Source organism: Carassius gibelio, chromosome B3, assembly GCF_023724105.1.
Source record: "Carassius gibelio isolate Cgi1373 ecotype wild population from Czech Republic chromosome B3, carGib1.2-hapl.c, whole genome shotgun sequence".
In the NCBI taxonomy this organism is placed as follows: domain Eukaryota; kingdom Metazoa; phylum Chordata; class Actinopteri; order Cypriniformes; family Cyprinidae; genus Carassius; species Carassius gibelio.
Genome location: NC_068398.1, coordinates 50352157 through 50379222, shown reverse-complemented (window position 1 = coordinate 50379222; position 27066 = coordinate 50352157). Strand labels below are relative to the sequence as shown.

Here is a 27066-nt window from a genome sequence, read left to right as displayed (position 1 = left end):
GTTTCTTCAAAATTGGTGTTGTTGTGATGGTACTGCAGCTGTGGTTTTCCCTGTGTGCTTCAGCACTGTGAAAGAGCTAGTTTCCCTAAAACAGCAAGACACAGGTGTGACGTTACGTCTTTGTATAGCAGATTGTGCGTCTTTTTAAAGATGTCATTCCACCTGTATGTTTCTGGATACAGTCACAATCGTTGCCTCACGTGTTTGGGCATTAGGCACGCTGAGGCTGCTTTTGTGGATGAGTCATGCTCTCACTGTGGGAGGATGACCAACTCAGTGTTGCAGTCGAGACTCCAATACCTCAGAAGAAGTGGAGTCCCAATACCTATGCCCCAATCTAGATCTTCTTTAGTACTACAGAAGAGGGCTACTTCTGTGAATAGACAGGTTGACCTGAGGGTTATAGTGGGGGCCAACTTGCTGAGTAAATCTCCGTCTCATTCGGGGCTCCTCCAGATGACCAGATGTCGATTGCAGCATCGGAGAGTGAACTGGAGTTCTTTGGATGAGGACTAGACTGCATTGCCCCCTTCAGCGAGAGTGACCCGGAACTAACAGCTATGCTTTCCCGGGCTGCTAAAGCGCTCGGGCTCCAGTGTAGTGGTCCAGTGTCCTGAGCTGTCGAGGTTGGACGATTGGTATCTCAGGGCAGCCCAGGCTGGTACTCAGCCCCCTGACCCAGTGCCATTCTTTCTGGAAGTGCATGGCTCTCCTGCAATTATACCAAGCTGCATGATGGTAGTTCTGACAGGAATGCCATCTCTAGCTGAACCTGGCGGATATGCGGGAGCCTGACCAATAAAGTTTTCTTGATTCCCCTACCTCCCAGGTTGGCCTATTCGACGATGCAGTCGAGAGTTTTGCCCAGCAGTTCTCAGCTGCCCAGAAACAGATGGAGGTGATCAAGCATATCCTTCAGACTCGGCTAAGTGATTCAGTTTGCCCGATGTCCCCCCAAGTTCAGGAGCATCCAGTTCACCTCTGTGCTGACCAGCAATGTTCCTGTCTTATGGGCAGAAATTGTAGTCCTGCTGGGAAGGTCGCAAAAGAGCCGGTCCCTCCGGCCAATATGAGGTCAGGGTTTTATAGCCCTTGCTTCAATGCACACAAGAAAGGCGGTGGGTAATGACAGGGTTCGTACAAGGTGCTTAAAGTACTTGAATTTGACTTTTTGAAATTTAAGTCCTGGAAAACCCTTGAAAACAGACATATTAATGAAAAGTACTTGGATGTTTAAAAGGCAGTATTTATAAAATTAGTGTTAATTTTTTGTTTTGATAAAACAAGTCTTATCAAATTAACTATTCAGCGCATCTGATATTAAATACAGAGCAGTTTCGCCATGCTTTTAGCAGCACATGAGATCGTGTGTTATTACTCCTTGAGGTGAAAAGTGGTCTAATGATATCAGTAAAAAGTTAATTTTGTGGTAAAACCTTTGATAGTTCTTGCATTATATTGTTCTGTCTTTTATTGCATGTGTTGTTTGTTTGGGTGTCATTTGGGAAAGCAATTAAAGTCTGAGGTGCTTTGTGTTGCACTGTTATCCTTTACAAAGCTTGGAGCGCGTCTCCATCTCAGCTGTTTGGGTTACTTCACGTTTATCTGGGAAAACTGTGTATTATCATTTGTGAAACTATGCAAACACAGAAGAATATATCAGAATATTTCTATTAAGCCTATGCGATTCAGCCAAATTTAAGCATCGCCAGGTTTTTTATAATACATCATGTACTTTAAGTAGGTTATGTTCATATATGTTCTCATTCTAGTGAGCCAAGTATCTTGATTTGGTCTTATCTCGTGAGCTAAGTGTATTGTGTCACTCCTGGTGTCAATAAGCATGATATACAGTTGGTGGACAACCAGAGTGTGTTTTTTTTACCACCGTGGGAGTCTGCAAAAAGCATTTGCAACTTTTGACCACTGAGTGGCCCTTTAACCACAAGTTATCAAGTAAATGCTTCAAATATATAGACCTAATATATATATTTCATATGAACTGGACTGTCAGTGAGCACATTGCCTTTTTGATGCTGCTTTTGATGAATAGCCTACAGCAAAACTGACTTATAGCACCGATGATAATATACTGTACTGTTTATTTTTCAAACTCATAAAAATTAGGCAGTAGATATTTGCACTAAGTGTAAATAGGGATAGATACTATTTATACTAAACGTAAATAGCAATTAGATGCTATTTACACTAAATGCAAATAGCAGCATTTTTTTGTGATATGCTTTTTACACTAAGTGCAAATAGCTAGATTCTATTTACACTGTTAAAAATAGCAGGATTTTATGTTATTTATACTACTTATTGCAAATAGTGTCAATACCTCAGTATTGTAGTACGTTATAAAACAGTATGTAATAATAACTTATTGAGTGTAAATTTCTTTTTTTCTTACTGTTTATTTTTTATTTTAACAAATGATACTGAAAAACAAATACATTATACAGAACAGATAAGAACCCTCCCCCTCCCACCCAACACCATGTAACAGTAAGACCAAAATAATAATAATAATAATAATAATTATAATAATAATAATAATAATAATAATAATAATAATAAATACATAAATAAATAAAAATACAATAAAAATAATAATATACAAACATGTACATTCAGAATATTTTTTAGCAGAAGTGTTTTCCACAAAGGTCAGCAAAGGTTGCCAGGTGATAAGAAATCTCTTATTTCCCATTCATAGAACATCACAGCTTTTCCAATTGTATGTTATACATCACATCTTTAATCCACTGTCCATATGTTGGAGGTGAAGAGTCTTTCCATTTGTACAAAATTATTTTTTAGAAAAGGTCTCAAAAATTGGGCCCCAGTATTCTAGCAATTTCGGACATGACCAAAACATATGAAATAAAGTAGCAGGAGCTTGTTTACATCGGTCACAGTTATGGTCTACATCACTTTTAAATTTAGCCAATCTGTCCTTGGACCAATGGAGACGATGTACAATTTTAAACTGGACAATCGTGTGCCTGAGGCTTATAGAGGATGAGTGTATTCTCCGGATTGCTTCCTGCCACACATCATCTGGTAGCTGATCCTCAATTTCTTTTTCTCATTTTTGTTTTAAAGATTCGAAAGCAATCAGATTGTGTAGATTAAGTAGTCCATACACTTTACTTATGGACTGTTTTTCTCCACACCTGTATTCGAGAATTGAATCAATGAGAGATGGAGCAGGACAATGAGGGAAACAGTTTGAATTTGATGACACAAAGCTTCTAAGTTGTAGATACCTAAAAAAGTGTGTATGAGGAATAGCAAATTTTTGGACTAACTGTTCGAAAGAGGCAAATGTGTCATTCAAATGCAAATCATGTAATGACCTAATGCCATTTTTTGACCATATATCAAACGCTGAATCTGTCATAGAAGGAGTTAATATATGGTTCTGTACAACAGGTGAGGCAAGCGGAAGGTTAAGTGCAAAATGACGCCTAAACTGAAACCAAATTTTTATAGCTTGTAGTACAACTGGGGAGAGGGTAAGGTTAGATACTGAATGTGCCAGTGGCAGCCTAGAGCACAATACTGATAGAGGGTTGTATCGGATGGATGATTTCTCCATCTGTGCCCAGCTGGATTCCTCATCTTCCCCCAATAAGTATAGAATTGCTCTGATATTTACCGACAGGTAATAATATAAAAAGTTTGGAAGGGCAAGACCACCTAAACTGCAGGGCCTTTATAATTCTTTATCCATTGACCTAGGACGTTTATTATTCCAAATAAAACTTATAATTTGAGTATTTAAATTACAAAAAAAGATTTTGTGAGAAAAATTGGTAAACATTGGAAAATGTATAAAAACTTGGGCAAGACAGTCATCTTAATTATGTTAATCCTTCCACCTAGGGAAAGGTGCAAAGAGTCCCACCTATCAAAATCCTGCTTCATACTAGCTAAAAGAGGTTGATAATTGGCTTTATAAATCTCTTTGAAGTTTTTCGTAAACCAGACCCCCAAATATTTACATTTTGTCATAGTGATTTTAAAAGGTACTGAAAAAGAGAGCACGTCTGGAGTCATGGGGCCAATTGGCATAAGTTCACTATTTTAATAATTGACTTTATAACAGACAGCTGACAAAATTCATTAAGTAAATTTAACAAATTTGCTCATAATCCCCCCTCCACATCCCCTTGACATTAGTAGAAATCCTCAAGGCTATGGCTAGGGTTTCAATTTGTCACGCTGTCTGGTCTCTGTTTCCCTGGGTGTCCACTAGTGGTCTCACTTCCCCATAGGCACCTCACCGTAGGCACCACAATTCCCACTAAGCCTTGTCCCTTCATCACAGTAATTGCACTCCTGTTAATTGCACTCAGGTGTCTTCACTTGTTAGTCATTATCCTCCCTATATTTACCAGTCCTTTTCTGTTTGTTTGCATGGAGTCCTTGCTTTCCGTCACCCGGTTTCCAGTTTTCGAGTTCCTGTTCGTTTCTGTTTTGGACAGATGTTTGGTTACGACCCCGGCTTGTTTTGACTCTGATTTTGGATTGCCCAATAAATCTCACACTGCACTTGGATCTCACGTCTCCTGTGTTCCCGAATGTGACACAATTGCAATTGCAAAGAGGAGTGGCAATAGAGGACAGCCCTGTCTTGTACCACGTTTTAGCTCAAAAAAAGGTGATATGTTGTTATTATTAGTATGTACCTGTAACGAAGACTGACTCGGTTGTGGGTTGGAATCCATGTGCAGAGCTTTATTAAGCACAACAGCACAAACAAAGGCAAATGGAGAGCAAATATCATGGTCAGTAAGCAAGCCAAGGGTCGTATATAATAGTGTCAATCCAGATAGCAAACAAATCCAAATCAGCAATCCAAAAGACAAGGTCAAGGGCAGGCAAAAGAAATACACAAGAGACAGGATAAACTGGCAATACTTCACAAAATATTGCACAAACAACATGGCTTATAACAGGTGTAGACAGGAAGTGATGAGAGAAGAAGCGACAGTGTTCAGTATTCGGGAGACTGCTCCCTCTGGCGGTTGGATGAATGAATAGTGGATGCAGATGTTACAACACCGCAGCCAATTTTCAGCGTCAAGCGATTAGAATAACTTCTGAAGTATTAGTCGGAGAGGGGCCATAAATTATATTAGCAAAACGTCTGGTATTAAAGAAGGAGTGTCGACTTTTAATAAAGCCGTTTGGTAAGGTGAAATGATTGCTGGAATAGCATCCTCCAGTCGTCGGGCCAGGACCTTGGCTAAGAGCTTAGTATCAGCATTCAAGAGTGAAATCAGGCGGTAAGAGCCACATTCTAAGGGATTTTTCTCCTTTTTAAGAATCAGAAAAAATAACTGCTTGACGCATAGTACATGGTTAAGAGTGAGATAACAAGGATTCTTCAAAGACAGATCGCAATAATGGGGAAAGTTGAGTAGAGAATTTTTTAAAGAATTAAGTCGGATATCCATCTGGACCTGGGGTTTTGCCAGTCTGCATACTTCTGATTGCTGCTTCTATTTCTGAGATTGTAATTGTTGAGTCAAGATGCACAGCTTTTTTTGGGTCTATCAATGGTGTGTCAAGTTTCCTAAAAAATTATTCTAAAGTTAACAGGTCAGAGGGTGGGTCTGAGGTATATAACGACTGATAAAATTGCTAAAAACAAGAATTAACCTCTGTACTATCCCTATGCTTCAGGCCTTGGTCATCACATATGTCAGAAATAATATGATGAGCTGATTGCTGTCGCAACTGGTGAGCCAGAAGTTTCCCAGTCTTCTCTCCGTACTCATAAAAATTACACCTCAATTTAGAGATAAGGTATTCTGCCTGTTTAGTTGTCTGCAAATTGAATTCAGTTTGTAATAACATTTGTTGTTTTAGTCTTGCTGGGGATGGTGAAAATCTATTCAAGGAGTCGAGTTCTAACATCTGATCAGTCAATTTCTTTAATTGATCCTTTCTGCTCTGACCTGCACAATACGGGATCATTTGGCCTCTCAAATATGCCTTCAACGCTTCCCATACAGTTGACACAGCCTTTCCCGGAGTCATATTTACACTAAGAAAGGAGTCTATTTAAGAGGAGATATAACCCACAAACGTCTTGTCTGAGAGGAGAATGGAATTGATTCTCCAGGGACGGTAATTATGGCTTCGTAATAGCATTTTATAACTGGCGATACAAGGTTTGTGTCTATGATAAAATAATCTATACGTGAATAGGAGTTGTATACTGGAGAGAAAAAGGAATATGCCCAGGTGTTAATGTTACGAAATCTCCAGACATCAGCCATTCCATATGTTTTAAGAAAATTCTGTATCGTATGTGCTGATTTAGTTATTGAAATCGTTCTTGATGCACTACGATCCAGAGTGGAGGAAAGTGCGTAGTTAAAGTCGCCACCAAGAATAAGATGATGCGTTACCATATTTGGCAACTTTGAGAAGAAATTACAAAAAACAAAGGTGATCATCCCAATTCGGGGCGTAAATGTTGGCTAAAATAACAGGGTGCCCTTACAAATTTCCCACCATGATTAGAAAGCGCCCATCTGGATCAGATTCAATACTTGTCGCTACAAAGTGTATATTTTTACTGAGAACTATCGCCACGCCTTCGAATTAAAGCTGGAGTAAAATGTCTGACCCACCCACTTATTTCTAAGACGGCAATGATCAGAGACGCGTAAATGCGTCTCCTGAAGAAATGCAATATCAGTCTTAAGGTCTTTTAAATGAGCAAACACTTTTTTACATTTTACAGGGTGGTTGAGAGATTTAACATTCCAGCTCACCAGTTTAACTGAACAACCATTTACTCGAGAAGCAATATTAATATTGGTCATATGAAGCTAAGAACAAAATGTTACAATAATATATCCTGATGTACATTGACTTCAATATTAGTCCATATACTTTTAAGAAATATAAAAAAAAAAAAAAGGTCTGACATTACCCCTACCTTTGTCATCAACATGAACATGATGAACCAGGAACCCCCCAAAACTGAGTCTACACATTATGTGCTTGTCCAGGTAGCTCTTAAAGCAAACTAAGCTAAGCAGAGCCAGAGCTCCTACCCGATTTGTCTTGTCCGAGACAACAACATTAATGACAACAGTCATCGCAAAACAAAATCACAAATTTAACTGCATCACAACAGGTAACTCATAAACTTCCCACCAGTTTTATATAGCAGAGGTAGAAAAAAAAATAGAGAAAAAATATATATTCTCAGTTGTATTCCGGTGTCATCCCCAGCGACGATATACTTCTTGACGTGGGCCATGGCTTTCTCCGGATCCAGGAATTCTCTTTCCGCACCGTTGTGAGTGATCCGTAACTGATCAGGAAACAGCAGGCCATATCGAACACCTCGTTGCTCTCGTAATAGATTCCTGATGTCGTGAATGCGGCCTGTGCTTTGGCGACACTAGCAGTGTAATCTGGGAATATTGAGATGGAATTTTCGTTCAGCTGGAGCGGAGCCTGATTGTGTGCTCGACGCAGGACCTCGACGCAATCCTGATAGTAATGTACGGTCTCAGACCACGATGCGACCTGTCCACCAGAACTTCTTTATCCAGTTTTAGCACCTCAGATAGTAATTTAGAGACTGACTGCGTGGAAGCCGATCCCGGTCCCTCAGTGACACCCACAATTCGAATATTGCACCTCCGCATCCTCCCTTCCATGTCTTCGGATTTGTCTCGCAGCTCTTTCAATTCCGATTTTAAAGTACTCACCACAGCTTGTAGTTCGTTCACTTCATCCGTCCATGTTGACATACTGCCTTCCATATCTTTAATGGTAGTTTTCATTTGTTCAATGTCAGTGCGCATTAGCGTTGCATTGTTTGCAATTTCCGTTCTGACAGCTTGCAGCTCACTCTTTAAAAAGTTGAAATCGTCAGCGAGAGGGTTCTTAAGTTTAGTTCTCATCACCATGAAAATATCTGCTTTTAAAGATGTCAGGATCTGTAGCTTCAATTCTTCCATATCGGTCATGTCTGGTGGAATCGGTGTGTGATCATGGTCAGAAGCTAAACTCTGCGTCGACGGAGTGTCTGGCCTAGAATCGCAGGATCCTTTGTATTTATATTCCCGGAGCTTAGAGGCCATCACTCTTTCTGAGGTTCGATCATTGCCCACTGCGTGTTCAGGAATATACTATAAATCGCGCTGGGGATAATTGAAGAAGATATGTTTTTTTAAATGTAAACTTAAAATAAAAATTAGGCAGGAGCTCAGTTAAACACATTCTATTCCATTGCCTGCTCGCTAGCACCCCCCATTGAGTGTACATTTTATTTAAATTATTAAATGGATGTCAACTTATTGGAACAATATAAAGACCTCCCTAACCCTATCTGATACTTTATTTTCAACTTTTTGATTATTTCCCTAGTTTTCATTGAAAATAAATGCTTTTCTGATGTGATCTGAAATTTTAAAAAGGAGAAAAAGTTTGCCTAAAAGTGGATTCAAACCCTGGTCGATCGCATCAAAATGAGTAGGAAACAAGTTTTACCATCTGCGCCAGAGCGCTAATGACAATTGAGTCTTGTGTAATGTTGAAAAAAGCTGAATCACATGCTAGTGAGTGGAATTAGTGTAAACAGCCTCTGCCAATGGAAAGCTTATAAAGACTGTATTTGCTACATTTGTGTAAGCAGTACACATAAAAAAATAAGCAATGAAAACGCTGTACATACCAGATCCATCGTAATAACGAGTTCTAAACACATCCACAGCTGTAAATCCCAGTTTAGTTAGGAAGGTAAGGGTCCACTGAACGACATCTCATGAAGCACGTTTAGTCCAACGAAGCAATAACGTTGTAATATGGATCATAATTCCTTTGTTTACTTTCATTTCTTCAGCGACAGAATTGTTTGCGTCAGTTATGGAATAACTCACGGCCGGAAACTGCGTCTTGGTAGTAAAAACACGGCATGGTTTTGCAGCGTACAGTGTCACAAACAGAATGAGAAGATCCACCAGAAAAAAGAATGAATGAAAGATAGGCGAAAGATAGTTTATTTGAATTTGGCGCTCTGACGCACCTGTCAGCTGATGGAGGCGGAACTTACAGCGATCGCATTTGTCCTTGTTTCTTTTAATTTTCCACAGTTTTTATATACGTGACAGTGTGTTTTATGTTGAATGTGAATGTATCTGCATGATTACCATCTGTTTGAGTGCAAATCAGCCCAAATCAGCTCGCTATTACTGTATGATCACGGCTATCAAAGTGAACGCGTTTGTATGAATAGAGAGAGTGGATTATTTACTTTATGGCACATTTGTGTTATTACCATCTGTATAAGTGGCCATCAGCACATCAGCACTTATTTGCATCGTAATTCATTGTGAATACTGCATTTCTAGCAATCTCAGGATGTTCTGTAATTGGCAAACAAAGTTCAATCTTTTTTTTTTTTCATATTATTCTTATTTTTCTTACTCAAATTATTCTTATTGTATTTTTCTAGTGCTCAAATAAATCACTTATATGATGTCTAAGTTTCTGTCTAGTGTTTTATAATTGAAAAAAACTATGCAGTGGTATGTTTAATGACTAAATAGTTTGTAGAAGCCTTCAATACTATTGGGAAATATATTTTCTTATATTTGGGGGGTAGGGGGTCTAGACATAGTTTCAGAAAAATATTTGCAGGAATCTCATTTTTCATGATATTTTATTCAGATTTGAAATAGAAACTCATGAGACATGTGACTTTCAACCCATTACTTTTCTAGATTGCTCCAGGACTCATTTCATGTATTTTTTTTTATCAAATAAAAACTTCACTTTACTTCACTTCAGTGTCTATAACTTTTAATATTTTTGAGCATTATCAAATCTGGTTGATAAAAAGTGAAGCCCAAAGGGTCTTCTTTCTAAAGACACCACAATTATTTTTGTAACACTGAAGTAGGAAACTATTACAATTATAAGTTAGGTAGAGCACTTTCAGCTTTGAGTCCCATAATGGGGGGTCAGGTTAACAGGTTAAGTCGTTTCCTATGAACGAAAGTGTGACCATACATTATTAACGTCTTACTGTCAGTATTAGGGTCCAGTCTTACTTTCTGTAGCTTATTGTGAATGTAAACCATTTGTTTCGGAGACTAAGCTAAACTGCACCTGCTTTTAGGGCTTTGGATTTCAGCCCAAGCTCGATGTTTCCCTGTTCACACAGACAGAGACAGCAGAACAACACAACACAACACAGCCACAATAGATCTGTATGACACATGGATCGCTTTTATTTAGTTTTTCCTGTTTTAAAAGTGAAAATGAAAGTGACATACAGCCAAGTCGTGCTCTGCATTTAACCCATCCAAAGTGCACACATACAGCAGTGAACACACACACACTGTGAACACACACCCGGAGCAGTGGGCAGTCATGTATGCTGTGGTGCCCATGGAGCAGTTGGGGGTTCAGTGCCTTGCTCAAGCGCACTTAAGTCATGGTATTGCCGGCAGGAGACTCGAACCCACAACCTTAGGGTTAGGAGTCATACTCTCTAACCATTAGGCCTAGACTTCAATTTATTTATTTATTTTTTTTCAAATTTTTTTTATGCATAATATTTGCAAACATACTCACTATATTATGAAATATTCCATAAACATCAGCGTGTTTTTTACAAACTGTAAATGTATGGTTTTGCTAGAACTTATGTGTATTTAAATGTCTGAAACCTAAAATAAGCATTATATGGTTAAAAACATTTTTGATAATGACATGCACTCAGTGCATCCGATCTTGCTCTGTGCCAGCCAAAGCGGGTTTAAATTCAGCAGTTAATGACGTGACGCACTGATCATTCTAATCACACCGTTGTGATCATAAAACCTCTATAGATTTTATTTTAAGGAAGTCGTGATGATTTTGAGAAGGCTAAATTGACTAAAAAACAAAAAAACAAACCTTGAATTTAACAAACAAGATAGAACTAGGTCTAGCCTATAGCACCCAACAATAAGCCACCTTTTCAATCATTTTTTTTTTATGTCATAATGCACACCTCCTTAAATTGAATCTAAACGTTTCAAGTTAATATCCTACTTTTTGTAAGATTTCTAGGCATTTTCCATGTCGCAGTTTTAGCCTATTTATCTTGATTTCTCACAACTTATTTTGTTTGGGTTTTATTTATTTATTTATTAAATTGCATTGCGAATAAAGTTTCATGAAAATGTAGACTTGTACAGTGGACCAACGTTCAAAAACTTTAACTTGTAGATTGTAATAAAAAAAAACTTAACACAACATAAGGAAATTGTGTAATTATAATGGTTTTCATAATGACTGTTTAAAAACCATAACATGCAGTAAGAGCCTTTGTGTAAATTGTATTCTTTTTTTTTTTTTTTTTTGATGAATTAGGCTGCAGCGTACAATGTTCTAAAATTAACCCTCACTGTAAATTTTCTAATGATTTTTACGGATGTTTATGATGTTATATTATAATGTTATTGTTGTTTTATTTCTTTATTTTATCTTAGTTTACAAAACAAAATATCATTTCAGTCAGTTTGCAAACTTTCCCTTTGCTCCACCTGGCGGTATTTTCATGAACAACTTTCACACACAACTGTTTTGCAGTTAACGCTATGGCCCTGCGTTGGCAGTAATAGGTATTTTGGACAGCAATCATTGTTATTGGAAAGAGTGGAACAATTTTTATCATTCTTAGCCAATCAAATACCTTATAGGAAATTAAAAGCATGGTAAATAAAAAAAAAGGATTTAGATACACACATATAATGTGTGTTTGTGTGTGTGTGTGTGTGTGTGTGTGTGAGAGAGAGAGATAACGGTCAAATAGGAAAAATTACGCATGTAAATTCAAAGTGAGAATTAGAATACATCCTATACTTAAAATCACTCTTTTTTTCCTTCTTGGACAACCAACCAATCACAGTCTTCAAAATATTGTTTTCATACATAGCAACAGGGTCAACCCCGCCTCCTCACTAAGATGAACATTTTTGTCTTTTCCTTACTCAGAGTTGCTCTCAGATCGGTCCCGAATCGCTCTTAAGCTAAGACGTAAAAGTTTTTAAGCTAAAATAAGAGGTTTCAGAGAGGATTCTTAGAATCTTTATGAATACGGGCCCTGGAATATAATTTTGCAGTTTCTGTACGAACCCCGTAATGACCAATCTTGGACCTGCGAGTTCTTCACAAGCTACCATTGAAAATGTTGACGCAGAAATACATTTTAGAATGCATATGCCCCAAGATTGGTTATACAGCTGGCCCCTGGGGCATGTGCAAATATGCATTTCCCCCAGTGAGCTTACTTGAACAGACACTGTGCAAAGTCAGCGAGGACGAGGAGCAGGTCCTGCTAGTTCGCCTCACTGGCCCAACCGGACCTTGTTCCCAGAACTGATGCTCCTCATGACAGCACCTCCCTACCACATTCCTCTGTCAAAATATCTACTTTCTCAGAGACGGGGCACACTCTGGCACCCATGTCCAGATCTCTGGAACCTCCATGTGTGGTCTCTGAATGGAAAGCAGAGGTCCTAGGTTATCTACCCCAAGGCGGTGGTAGACACCATCACCTCAGCAAGAGCACTCTCTACGAGGTGTGCCTATACCTTGAAGTGGGACCTGTTCATTGAATGGTGCTCTATTCACAGAGAAGACCCCAAGACATGCCCGATCAGAGCTGTGCTTTCCTCCAGGTGGGGTTGGAACGAAGGCTCCCGCCACTTTAAAGTGTATGTTGCCACGATTGCTGCATATCACCTGAACCCTGTTGACGTCCTCCATCACCCTCAACAGCCAGATGGGCAGAGCATCATCAGTACGTCCAACGTGACATCTCCATTCCCTCCTTCAGGGAACAGGAGTTACATACGAGACGTTACGTTCTCAACCCTGTTCCTGAATCCTCCTCGACACTGCACATTTTGTATGAATGCTTTTCATACAGAAGGCTTCATCCTAGTAAGGCTACATATCTCATGTAGAACATTATTTACACATTCTAATTCATGAAAAATAGTTGGCAGAAAATGTATCTGCTATTTCCAGGGGCCAAAATGTTTATGATATAGCCATGCAGAATTACCAGACTGTCTCATGCTATCATTTAATACTGAAGAGGACTCTATAAGAATGCAATCTCACTTGAATTGAGAAGCAACATTTGTCTCTGATCAAAAATAAATGGATCCGATCATCTCATGAGTACACTGAAATTTTTTTTTTCCAAGTAACACATTTACATGGAATTTTGAAGTAAATCAACCAAAAAAAAATAAAAATAAAAAAAAATTATATATATATATATATATATATATATATATATATATATATATATATATATATATATATACACACACACACACACACACAAACTGTAGAGATTCAATAGTTGTTTCAGGCAAAAGTGCAGTGTTCAATACTTTGGAGTTTTAAATATGCTTTGAAGATAAATACCACATTTATTAATACATTTTGAAAATTATCTGTAGAAATACCAAAGTTGCAGGAAGTTCTGAAGAGTATTAACAGGACGATTAATCAAGAAATGGCAAGAGGTTATGTCAGTGATGCAAAGGGAGTGCTGTCCTTGATCCAGATTTTTTCACCAAATACAAATGAAGACACGGTATGAATCAAAATTTCCAATGTACTTCAAATTAGGGCTGCACGATTAATCATATTTTAATCTGGATAACGATATCCACCTTTCTTGATTAATTAAAAACTATTGTCACGATATTGGCCATTTTGTTATTTATCCTGAAAACCTGTTTTTAATTTGGCATTTGCGCTATCTTGCATTGCTAGCAAGTCTTTACTAAGCGTTGCTTGTGGTTGCCAGATGTAAAGATCTTCGGTCCCCAAAACAGAGCTTTTCTCCTTTAAGGATACACATTCTGCCCGATGTTTTACTTAATATGTGCAATCTGGCAACCCTGTTTGCCGCTCACTGATGGCTGAACAAGCGCTGATGATGATATGAAAACATACATGCGCTGGAGTTTAGCGATCTCTCCACAGCATATTCTGCTTACATGAAAGTGTCATAAAGCCAGTGTTTTTTCACAAGCCATTTGTGCCGTTTGTGTAACCAAATCTGCCATGATCAAACTTTCACTGAGTTTCAATTATGGCTCTATTGTGTTTGAGAAATAAATTAGCTTTTGCTACCTGTGGCAATAAAATGGGGAAAATGTACATACATTGGAATTACTGTAATATATATTAGGTGTTTCTAAAGTTTTGTATTATCATAGTTGGTTAAATGAAGTCAGTGGAGGTTGGTTAAAGGACCCATGAAATAATACCCTTTTTATAGTATAATCGTTATTAATAATCGTGATTATAGTTTCAATCAAAATAATCTTGATTATCAGATTAGCCATTATCGTGCAGCCCTACTTCAAATGCATATGGTTTACAGAAAGCAGCCAAGAAGTACTATTCTCTAATATTATGTTCTGATGTATTTTAAGGTTGAGACAAAGGCCAAAGTTCACGATGAGCTGGCGAACAATCTAAAGAATGCACTGACAGAGTTGGACCGTCAGTTTGAAATAATGTATGAGAATCTGGACAGGTGTCTCTCAGAGGGGGTACAAAATTCAGTGAGATTATGTCTTGCTACTGCACAGAAAGAACTGATCAAACCTGTAAGTGTGATTCAGTTGGTGTGCAACAGTTGCATTTAATCACATTTGACACTCCTTTTCAGTTTGTTTTACAGGACTATAACAGTTTTATCTGTTTTTGTGTTACAACTCAGGATAACATCGATAATAGAGGATATCATAATACACTTAAAGCTCTATGCAAGAACAAAGGACACTACTGGTCAAAAAACTGGTGCATGATCCTAGATCTCAACGAGTGTTTGGCCACACACATGCAGGAAAGCATTAATGAGGAATTTAATCAAATTTTTCCGTGAGTCCTGTTTCTTGTTCTTCTTTTTGTACTTAATATAATTTTAGCTTCTGTTTAATTCTGGGAATGATGCTTGGGAGATTTATATTTCTAATACTTATACTCTACATTTTTCTTTTGGTCTAGTGTTAATGAAAAAACAGAGGAATCATTGCAAAAACACCTTGATAATGTCAGTATCATCCAAAGTGACAATAAATACTCCAGATCGGCTATGCTATATCACATTCAGAATTTCATCAAAACACGGGTAACTTCAGTTATTCTTCACATATCCTTCTTTACTACCATAATAGATCAAAATGAATTAAATACTTCAAAACATAAGTGTTGTTTGCTACACATAAATACATGAGACCAAAGATCATCTTGTCAAGCACAAATGCCTTATTCATTTGAAGTGTGAGTTACATACTGAATTTGGCAAATCAAATAATTTTAAATATGAATAGAATATAGTGCAGAACAGCTATTAATATATTGTTTGTCTTCAAGAAGCTTAGTTGTGAAAGAAAACTGGTAGACCTTAAAGTGACATTGATGGAATTGTTACCTTTCAATTGCATGGCACATTAAATGTATATATCTACAGCTGTTACTTATTTTATTATGTTATATGTTTATTTCCTCTGACCCTCTGAAAAGGAAAACAAACTGAAGGTGTCACTCGGCAGAAAAGTTATTAACAAGAAGAAGGAAATCTACTCATCAATCGCAACAACGATTCAGGAAAAAATGGGTACTGGCTATGAAAGTAAGTCAACACATATGAAAAAAAAAAATTAAGTCAGAAATCCAGAAGATGTACTGGTAATTTTCTGCCAGGGCATTATCCAGTAACTGAACGGACATTTCCGTTAACCTTAAAACACAATACAACAAAGTGCAGTACAGGTCAAAAGTACAGGTAAAACACATTTAAAACCATATATACGGAAAAATCCTTCCTGCATAGCAAATACATTTTTATTGTTGTTTTTTAATGTCTTCAAAATAAAGATGAATACTACTAATACTTATTTCAGAAGCTGCAAAAATAAAAGGAAAGGATACCTTAAAGAAAATGCAGAAGGTTCTAAGTGATACCATTGAGTCATTAAAAGATGACATGTTCAACGATGCCAAAACGGAGTTCCTTGAGAGATTTAATATGTTGAAGGTATTTATTATGTACTTGCAATTACGAAAAATATCTTAAATGTTAGTGAAACTTAAAGCATAATCACAGAACAATAAATACAATCAGGTGTGACTTCACACCATTAAAAGTTGGGGTGAAATTTGGTAATTTCCACTACATGGTTGATATCATTACCTTGCCTATTTCTTATTTTTTTACTCAATTGCAGGTCAATAATTTAAAGGTTTAAATCCATTTTTACTCAAATTAATCAATTAATTATAATTTAAATAATAGTAATTCTGTTAATTATCATTAAATAATAGTAATTATTACAACATGCCATAGACAATTATTGCTTAATTTGAACTGAAAATAAATAAAACAAACAAACATATGAGTTTCTTGCTGTGTCTTACTCTAAATTTCTCATGTTTCTTTGTTAAGCTCAAAATAAAGAATGACTTTGAATCAGAGATGAAAAGCTCAATGGAACCCTTTAATCTCCACACCGGCAAGACCACTCTTTTGGGTAAGTAAGCTTTTTAAATCACATTACAAAATGAGAATACAGAATTTTGATTGTATACAAGACAACGTGGAACAGACTAGAGCTGCACAATATATATGTATATATATATCAAAGATTTCTGGGTATGGCGGCACTAGAGTGAGATGCAACGTTTAGAGCTCCCGAATAGCTCCTTATAAATAACCTTCCCTAAAGACATTTATTATGATGAAAGTACTTTATCTAAAATAAAAACTTGAATTTTTCGTCAAATATGCCGAATCCAAAGAAAACAGACAATAAAAAACTCAGGAAATGAGACTGCTACTATCCGACCCGCCGCCATGGTTGCATGCAGAAATGGAAAAAGGTTTTCTCAAAATTCAGGAGTTAATCGACAGAAGCCTGAGTAAGTTCTCAGAATCCTTGGAGAAAATGGGAAACGAATTACAGTCAATAAATATGAGAATAGTAGATGTAGAAACCAAGCAGCTGGAGATGGAAGAAGCGGTAATGGGCCTTCACAAAGATGTTGGGGATGTCAAATTGGCTGTTGACGACGAAATTAAACAGCTGAAAGATAAAATTTATGAACTTGAGAATTAATCTCGTCATCAGTATTTACGTCTTGTTGGTTTCCCAGAGGGAGTGGAAGGCAGAAACGCCGTGGATTTTTTAAAAGAGTGCTACCCTAAAATTCTGGGACAGGAGGACGAGATCTACGAAATTGAAAGTGTTCATCACACTTTCCAACGACGACCAGCAGAAAATGGCAAACCACAGGCCATTCTGATTCGTCTACTTCTATGTGGAGACACACTTAAGATCCTCAACGTGGCAAGAGAACAGGGAAAGCTCACCTATGGCAATTCTACTATTATGATATTTTGTGACATGTCATCGACCTTGTTTAGAAAGCAACAAGAATTCAGCGCACTCAAAAGACAGTAACGCAATAACGACGTGTCTTATGCGATGCTTCATCCTGCGATGCTGAGGATTCAGCTAATAGAGGGACAAAGATCCTTCAACTCCAAAACATTGGCAGAGACGTATCTTCGACAACAGCATCCGCACTTAATTGCCGTTTAATATGTTAAGAAAAGGCATATCGACGTAGACAAGGGATCTATAGTAAACTTTACTAAAGAAATCACCCATATAGCAAGCAAGAATAAATGCGGAGGGGAGAGTGTTTTTTTTTTCTCTTGGGTGAATATTAATGACTTTGATTATGTCAGTGGTGGACTCTTTATATTTAAAATCCAATGTGAGAAGAATGTGATGTTTGTGGAATTATTAACGAAAAGAGTTGAATTCCGGTTATGTTACTAGGATCGTTCAAAGTAAAATACGTTTGTTTGAAAGTACGTAATATAAATATTTTTGGGATTGACAGAACTTGCACAGGAGTTAGTTGGTTAGGATAAGATGGAGGAAGTCAAGTTCGACTGTATTTTGCAGTGCATAATCAGTCATGGGGGTTTAAAGTTTAACACTTCGCTTGGGGAAGTGGTGGGAGGGGGAGGGGCGGTTGGACAGAACACATGCTTAATTGTTTTAATTTTTGGGTTGGTTGGAGATAAAGTTCTTAAAGTATCATTAGATGGAAAAAGAACAAAAAGTATAGTTAACTTTAAGCACACTGAAATATAAGTTTGTTACTTGGAATGTCAATGGGTTAAATCAAAGACTTAAAAGGAAAAAAGTAATTCTATATATCAGAAAACATAATATAGGAATTGCTTTGCTACAAGAAACACACTTGACTGATTCTGTACATCAAAAACTTAAAAAAGTTTTTATTTTCTTCTTTTACATCACAATCCATAGGGGTGGTTATACTTATTGATAAAAATATACCCTTTCAAATGGAATCTGTTGATAAAGATAAATCTGGTAGATACATTATCATAAGAGGAATGATAACGTTGCAAAGAATAACCTTAGTAAACATATATCGTCCTGAAATGGAGGATGCTGATTTAATGTAGTCTTAGACCCAGTGTTAGACAGATCGTCCTCTAGTGTCATCACTGAGTCAAGTTGCCAAAGCCTTAAAATACGAGTTATCAAGTTTTAATTTAATAGATATATGGAGATTTAAGAATAAAACAAAAAAATAATATTCTTTTAACTCACATAGGCACAATAATTATTCCAGAATTTACTATTTTTTTGTTCCAAAAACAAAGGATTATTTGATTTAACTATGTGATTATTTACCAAGAATACTGTCAGATCATGCTCCTTAAATTATCTCAGTGCAGCATTCTCCAGAACTGTCTAATTGCAAACTCTGGCGATTTAGTGGCCATTTATTAAACAATGATGAAGCGTTGGGCTTTATAAATAATAATAAATAAAAATATAGACAACTTTATGGTCACAAATAGAAATTCCGCTTCTTCTGGTATAATTTAGGAGGCCTTGAAGGCATTCTTAAGGGGCCAAATCATTAATTATTCTTCCGGGAAGAAAAGACAATATCAAAAATAATCACAATTGCTTGAAAAAATTATTTTAATAATGGAAAGAGAACACTTCAAGACTAAGGATACTCAGCTGTCTCAACAACTTGTCACGCTATCTGGTCTCTGTTTCCCTGGGTGTCCACTAGTGGGCTCACTTCCCCTTAGGCACCTCACCGTAGGCACTACAATTCCCACTAGCCTTGTCCCTTCATCACAGTAATTGCACTCTGGTCAATTCCACCAGGTGCCTTCACTTATTAGTCATTAGCCTCCCTATATTTACCAGTCTTTTCCTGTTGTCTGCATGGAGTCCTTCCTTCTGTTTCCTTCCATACCCAGTCTTCTCGTCTTCCAAGATTCCTCGCATTCCAAGTTCCTGTTCCTGTTCCCTTCCTGTTCCTTCCCTGTTTGTTATTTTTGGATTTGACCCCGGCTTGTTTGGATTACGATTTGGATAACCCTTAATAAAAGAACATACTGCTATTGGATCTCTCTTTCCCTGTGTTCACTGGGTCACGATCGTCACACAACTGCAGTCTAAAAAATTGGAATACAATATTTTGTCATCTAAAGAAGCAGAAAATGCACTTCTCAAATGACGACAGAGGTATTACGAACACGGGAATAAGATGGGAAAAGTATTAGCATGGCAAATAAGAAAAGAAGAAATTAGTAAATCAATAACTAAAATATGCTCTTCAGGTAATAAAAGTATTAAACATCTAAAATTAATTAATAAAGAATTCTTAGATTTTTATAAATTGCTGTATAAGTCTCAAGGAGTAGAGGAAGCTGAAATCCAAAACTTCTTAAGCAAATTAAATATCCCAGTCTTATGTGATAATGACCGAGAAGAACTGGAAAATAAATTTCAAAAGGGATTCCATCTGCTGTTGCTGCACTAGCTGGGGGTAAAACACCTGGTTTGGACGGTTTTTCGATGGACTTTTATAGAACGTTTTTCTCTAAATTAGCTGACCCATTGCTTTCAATGTATGAGGAGGCAATTTATAAAAAATAATTGCCAGAGACTTTAAATCGGGCTTTAATTACAGTCCTGCTGAAACCTGGCAAAGACCCTAATCTATGTAACTCATATCGGCCGTTCTCTACTTAATTCTGACTATAAAATTCTTACTAAAATGACTGCATTACGTTTAGAGAGGGTTTTAACTAGTTTAATTCATATGGATCAAACTGGATTTATAAAAAATAGATCCTCTTTCGATAATATACGAAGACAAAACAAATAGATTCTCCAGTGATCGCTCTTTCTTTAGATGCAGAAAAAGCTTTCGACCGAGTAGAATGACCTTATTTGATAGCTATTTTGCATAAAATGAATTTCACCATAGAATTATTGATATGATTCGAATGTTGTATAGAAGTCCATTCAATTCAATTCAATTCAAGTTTATTTGTATAGCGCTTTTTACAATACAAATCGTTACAAAGCAACTTTACAGAAAATTATGTTTCTACAATATTTAGTAGTAGCTAGTAATTTGTTCACGTTTGACAGGATTTTAGAAAATATAAAAAATAATAATAAAAATACAAGACGTAGTCAGCTAGACGATGAACTATCAATATTAGTAATTAATAGTTATTATATGATGCAGTCACACATTTAGCAATAATTGTTAGTTCTATTTGTTGATTCAGGGTTAGCATCATCTGGGGTCCTCTGAGGGTTCAGCATCATCTCTTCTCAAGTGTTCTGGATCCAGACTGGAGCTTGTGTAAATCCTAGTTACCACGGGATGTAAATCCCATGGCAAAACATAGAAACAAAATAGTGACATCATTAGCATAGCTGCTGATCCAACTAAGTTTAACCCAAGCTAATGAATAAAAATGCACATTTGATCAGATGCAACTACACTCACAATTTAAAAGATATATTATTCGTATGCTTGGCGAAAGAGATGTGTTTTTAATCTAGATTTAAACAGAGAGAGTGTGTCTGAACCCGGAACATTATCAGGAAGGCTATTCCAGAGTTTGGGAGCCAAATGTGAAAAAGCTCTACCTCCTTTAGTGGACTTTGCTATCCTAGGAACTACCAACAGTCCAGCGTTTTGTGATCTTAGGGTGCGTGATGGGTTGTAGCGTGGTAGAAGGCTAGTTAGGTATGCAGGAGCTAAACCATTTAGGGCCTTATAGGCAAGTAATGATAATTTGTAACTGATACGAAGTACTTGAACTTAATAGGTAGCCAGTGCAGAGACTGTAAAATTGGGGTAATATGATCATATTTTCTTGACCTGGTAAGGACTCTAGCTGCTGCATTTTGGACTACCTGTAGCTTGTTTATTGACGAAGCAGGACAACCACCTAGAAGTGCATTACAATAGTCCATTCTAGAGGTCATAAATGCATGAACTATCTTTTCTGCATCAGAAACAGATAACATGTTTCGTAGCTTGGCAATGTTTCTAAGATGGAAGAATGCAGTTTTTGTAACATTGGAAATATGATTTTCAAAAGACAAATTGCTGTCTAATATAACTCCCAGATTTCTGACTGTAGAGGAAGTAACAGTACATCCGTCTAGTTGCAGATTGTAATCTACAGGATTCTGTGTAGTGTTTTTGGTCCAATAATTAATATCTCTGTCTTATCCGAATTTAATTGGAGAAAATTATTTGTCATCCAATCTTTTACATTTTTAACACACTCTGTTAGCTTAGATAATTGGGAAGTTTCATCTGGTCTCGTTGAGATATATAGCTGAGTATCATCAGCATAACAGTGGAAGCTAATTCCGTATTTTCTAATAATATTACCAAGGGGCAACATGTATATTGAAAATAGAAGGTGACCTAGGACGGATCCTTGTGGCACTCCATATTTTACTGATGATAAATGAGATGACACCCCATTTAAGTAAACAAAATGGTAGCGATCGGACAGGTAGGATCTAAACCAGCTTAGAGCCTGCCCTTGAATACCTGTATAGTTTTGTAATCGATCTATGAGTATGTCATGATCTATGGTGTCGAATGCTGCACTAAGATCAAGTAAGACTAGAAATGAGATGCAGCCTTGATCTGACGCAAGGAGCAGGTCATTTGTAATTTTAACAAGTGCAGTTTCTGTGCTATGGTGGGGCCTAAAACCTGACTGAAATTCTTCATACAGAGAATTGCCATTGGCAACTGTCCGTAATAATTCCGATTTATCTTCGTACTTTCATCTATCAAGGGGAACCAGACAGGGATGTCCTCTGTCTCTTTTTGCGTTAGCAGTGGAACCCCTGGCCATAGCAATACGGGGCAAATGAATCAATATCTGGACAAGAGGTAGGAGGTTGTATATACAAAATATCATTATACGCGGATGATGTTTTGTTATATCTAACTAATCCTGAATCATCTCTACCTACTTTATAACAATTGTTGGAAAACTTGAGAGACATCTGGTTATAAAATTAATATTAATAAAAGTGTTATGATGCCACTGAATTTGACTGTGGAGAAAATGCCTTTAAATAACATTCCTTTTTTATGGAACTTGGAAAAAATAGTGTATTTAGGATTAAATATTCCTTCGAAGCTAGAAGAAACATATTCTTTAAATTATTCCCCATTACTTAAAAATGTAATGAGAGATTTGGAAAGATGGAATTTACTACCATTATCACTAATTGGCAGGATAAATTGCATCAAAATGAACGTTCTTCCTAAATTTTTAAAAATCAATAGCTCAATAGCTCAATTAGAAAATGTATTTGTATTAATAAAACTCAGAGGGTTAAACTTTAAACATTACAAATGACATTTAAAAAGGTGGATAACAACTTCCAGATTTTCTGTTTTACTATTGGGCAGCACAAATGAGAGCGGTATGGTTTTGGCAGATAAATAGTACTTTGCCACCTGCATGGATACAAATTGAAAGATATCATGCAGGGGAAATACCTCTAGATAAGGCGCTGTTAATCCCATTAACTTGTTTTACAAAAGTAGTTAACAACCCATTCATTAGACACACTTGCAAATTGTGGTTTGAAATCAGGAAAAAATACAATAGTAAGATAGAACGGTTAAAAAAAAAGGAATAAATGTATACAGAAAGTATTACAACGATTTCTTTTATATTAGACCTATTAGAAAGGCAAACATTAAAATACTTTCTCGTTTGTCATCAGCATTAAGCAAATACACATTTATATAATTTAAACAAATCTTTGAGTGACTAATGAACATTTAATTTGACAAACCTTGCAAACTTAATCGAATCCAGCTGTGAGATATTGTGTAGTGTGTATGTGTATCCAGCATGATAACGTGTTCCCCGCATATTGGACAGTCTGTTTGAATTGAATGCTTTAAACTTGAAACTCGTGATTTCAAATTATACTGCGCTTTATGCATTTGCCCACTGTCATATTCATGTAATTTTCACTGTGTGCTGTATGTAATACTGAATACTGAGTGTCCTGTTGGTTACTTTGTTTACTTTCTAATTATATATTTAAATATTTATGAAAAATACTGTCATCGAAAGTATGTTTCTTTTACACATTTATTTTTTAATCCATTGTCAAATGACTTCAAATTTCTTAAATATTAATAATAATAAAAATTATAACTGCTTTATATTGCTATCACCCCCCACCCTGCTTTCCAAGATATTGGCATCAGCTGTCAAAAAACACATATCAGTTGACCACTATTCACAATCATCTTTAAAAATTACATGTTAAATGTCTAAATATTTAAGTTATAAAAATAACAATGATGTTCAATTATTCACTTAATTTTATTATCAATTTATCAAGTGAAAGAAATACAATTCTGATTTGATTATATAGTAGGCTATATATTTTAAACTATTATCATTTGTATGTACTTATTATCAGCTGAAATTTGATGCAGACCCCCTTTGTTATGAGACCAGCACAGGCAAGTGATGAATGTTCCAAAAAAAAAAAAAAAAAAAACCTTAAATAAATAAAAATTGTCACTTGGTCTAAAATATAAACACTAATAGGCTAACCATAGTGAATCAGGGTAAGACAGAAACACATTTTTGAAGTAGTCTTGATGTATTTGTGAGGGAGTTACTACTGTGGACCCAAAATTACAGCCAGACACAAGTGAATAAGTCTTTGAAAATTTATTTTCAGTTTCTTTAAAATCAAGTGTTCTCAGGATGCTGGCAGGTCCTCTCCTGGCCAGAAGATGGCTACAGTGGAGTAAGCAATGGATCAGTGATGGGAGTATAAAAAAAATAAATAAATAAATAAAAATAATTCAGAGAAAGGTCTGGATGTTAGCAAATTAGTTGAATGATTCCAAGGAGGAACTGAGAGAATCATCTTACAGATATTGCCTGGATCAGTATAGTTAACAGGATTTAGTAGGTCTTCTGAGACAGATGGGGTGATTTGCTTGGGAATTGAACCCTGGTTGATCACGTGGCAGGCAGAGACACGGTCCACTGTACCACACAGAAGAGTCTACCACTGTGCTCTGAGGCATCCTGAGAAGTAATAGATGAGTAGAGAACAGAGACAATACGATCCAATTTCCTTTATCCTCCTCCAATCCCATGTCCAAAACAATTCCACAATCCAAATCGAGAGCAGCAAATGTACTAGTCAGTCAAAATTACTACCTCTTGATTAAGGTTCAGGCAGAGAGAGAAAATTCAGGTTCCAGGCAGGGCAGAGTTCACACAGGCTTCAAGGATCTGATTCAGGAACTGGCTGGAACGTTCACCAATGAGCTGATGAGACAATCTGACAATGAGATAAGAGCAAGACTGGCTTATATAGTTAGGGAGACAGGTGAAACCAATGAGGGAAATTAAAGAGGAGTTACAAGGCCAGAAACAGGAAGCTGGATGCTAGTTGACAAAATAAGTCTAACAGGAAGTGGTGACAGAATCATGACAGTACTCACTCATTTAAATGTACGGAGCCCCGCACATGACATGCAGGAGAAAATATAAGGTTAAATCGTGTGCACAATTTACTAATCCGTTCCCTCAATGTACTAAAACTTGCACACGATTACTATTGCGTTCCCTCGATTTACTATTTCGTTCACTTGATTAATTAATTGCTCGCACAATTTCCTAATTTGTTTGTTGATTTAGCAAATCGAGTGAACGCAATAGTAATCGTGTGCACGTTTTAGTACATTGAGGGAACAAATTAGTAAATCGTGCGCACAATTTATTTATTTTTCTTGCATGTCATGTGCAGGGGTCAGTATATATGTGAATTTTGAAGAAGAAAAAACATGTTACACTGTGTACCTTTAAGTACTGCTTAATATCAATTAACTACATGTACTTAATTTAGGGTTAGAATGAGTGATTGGTTTAGGGTTAGTTGCATGTATTTATGCATAATTTATCTTGATTACTACAGTACATTTAAGACATAACAAGTACACCATAAAATAAAGTGGTACCTTTATTTTTTACAATATCATTTTTAGATTTTTTAATGCACTCAATCCCCCTGCGGTTCAAGACCCTCATTTTGGGAAACCTTGCATTAAAGCATTTTGCTCATTTTTAAAATAGAGAAAAGACCAAACTGTGTAGAGTTTTGCTCAGCTAGTAAAATGTGTAATATATATATATATATATATATATATATATATATATATATATATATATATATATATAAAATGCGTGTATAAAATTGGTCAACTATTTTGTCACAGCATATATTTTCACAATATTGCTCTTTTATTTCAATCATAACAAGGAACAGCAATTTTAACAGCTGAATGTCCATAACATGCATGTTTTCTAATGGCTTGTAAACAAATAAATGTATGTCTACAAGCCATTAGGGGTGGGAGAATAAAAAGATGATCTGATGCATCGTATTTCTTTCTGCAATTAATTTCTCTGTTCTGAATTAATTTTAGCATCGCAGCCCTCTAAATTATAATTGAATCGAATCGTGTATAAAGATTTCCACACCTACAAGCCATTAATTGATCTGTTCTTCACTAACTTTAGCAGTCACATTTATCAGGGTCCTGTGACATATTTGTGTCCCCTCTGACATTACTGATGCCTCCTTAAAGTAATTCATCTTGGCACCCACACAGATGTTCATGCAGTAATATACCATGTGTCTTTTTTAGATGTCTCCAGAGAGATTGAGGAGATTGAGCGTGTGGCAAAATAAACAACCACAAAGGACAACTGACAACTGGGGTGATGGTTTTTAACTACAGAATCTATGCTTTTGTTAGAATCATTGTTTTTTTTTTTTTTTTATGACAACATCCCTTTCCACACTAAATGATTTTGTTTATTTTAGGGCTGGTAGATGTTAAGGGAAATGTATTCCTACAAATGTTTGGATTTGCTTTGCTTTATATGCATACTGATTTTGGGGTTTTCTTTGAGTTTAAAATATTTTTATTTTTTCTGCACTAATGCTGTAATAGGTTACAGAAGATACAGCAAAATGTTTTTTTTTTTTTTTTTTAAATAAAAATAAACATGCTACATTTAACTGGTTAATTGTAGGTTACCTTAGAATATGAAAAATTACGAATGCTTTATAATTGATTTGAATGATTTGTACTGTAAAATACTGTTAAACTGATTGCTTTTGGAATTTAAAAACTATTTATTAATATAAATTACGGTGAAAACAGTATAAGGACATTCCCAGAAGTCCCTGCATGACATTTCACAAATGGATTATATTTTTTATCAATAATTATTTAATTTTATTTTTGTTATCATTAATAAACTTTGTGTTACATTTAATTTGGTTGATGTTAATTATGTTATGTTATTTTCATGTGTGTTTTGTCTTTGTGTGTATGATCCTGTGCACAACTGTGTATGAATACTGATTTATCATGTGGCCTTCTTATGTCCGCTTGGTAAGTTGATATACTGTTTTTGGGTCCAAGCCTCCACTCTGTCGCAAGTGAGAATATTATGTTGAAGGATCTAAGGATTCTTTGTAGGAACTTGTGTGTGTTAAATTTTGGTGATGTGTTTTACTTTCTTTTATGTTCATT

At 36.2% G+C, this 27066-nt stretch overlaps 1 protein-coding gene across 1 annotated transcript in view; it reads left to right on the top strand.

Moving 5' to 3' along the window:
* Nucleotides 1-26532, top strand: part of LOC127952440 (nuclear GTPase SLIP-GC-like) — a 66857-nt gene extending 40325 nt beyond the window's left edge. Inside the window, exons 12-19 of the mRNA XM_052550886.1 lie at nt 13509-13645; nt 14496-14672; nt 14786-14946; nt 15073-15196; nt 15592-15700; nt 15972-16105; nt 16514-16598; nt 26170-26532. Of these exons, the coding sequence (XP_052406846.1) occupies nt 13509-13645; nt 14496-14672; nt 14786-14946; nt 15073-15196; nt 15592-15700; nt 15972-16105; nt 16514-16598; nt 26170-26213 (971 nt within the window). The 3' untranslated portion in view covers nt 26214-26532. The remainder of the gene's footprint in view (nt 1-13508; nt 13646-14495; nt 14673-14785; nt 14947-15072; nt 15197-15591; nt 15701-15971; nt 16106-16513; nt 16599-26169) is intronic.
* Nucleotides 26533-27066: the final 534 nt, after the last annotated feature.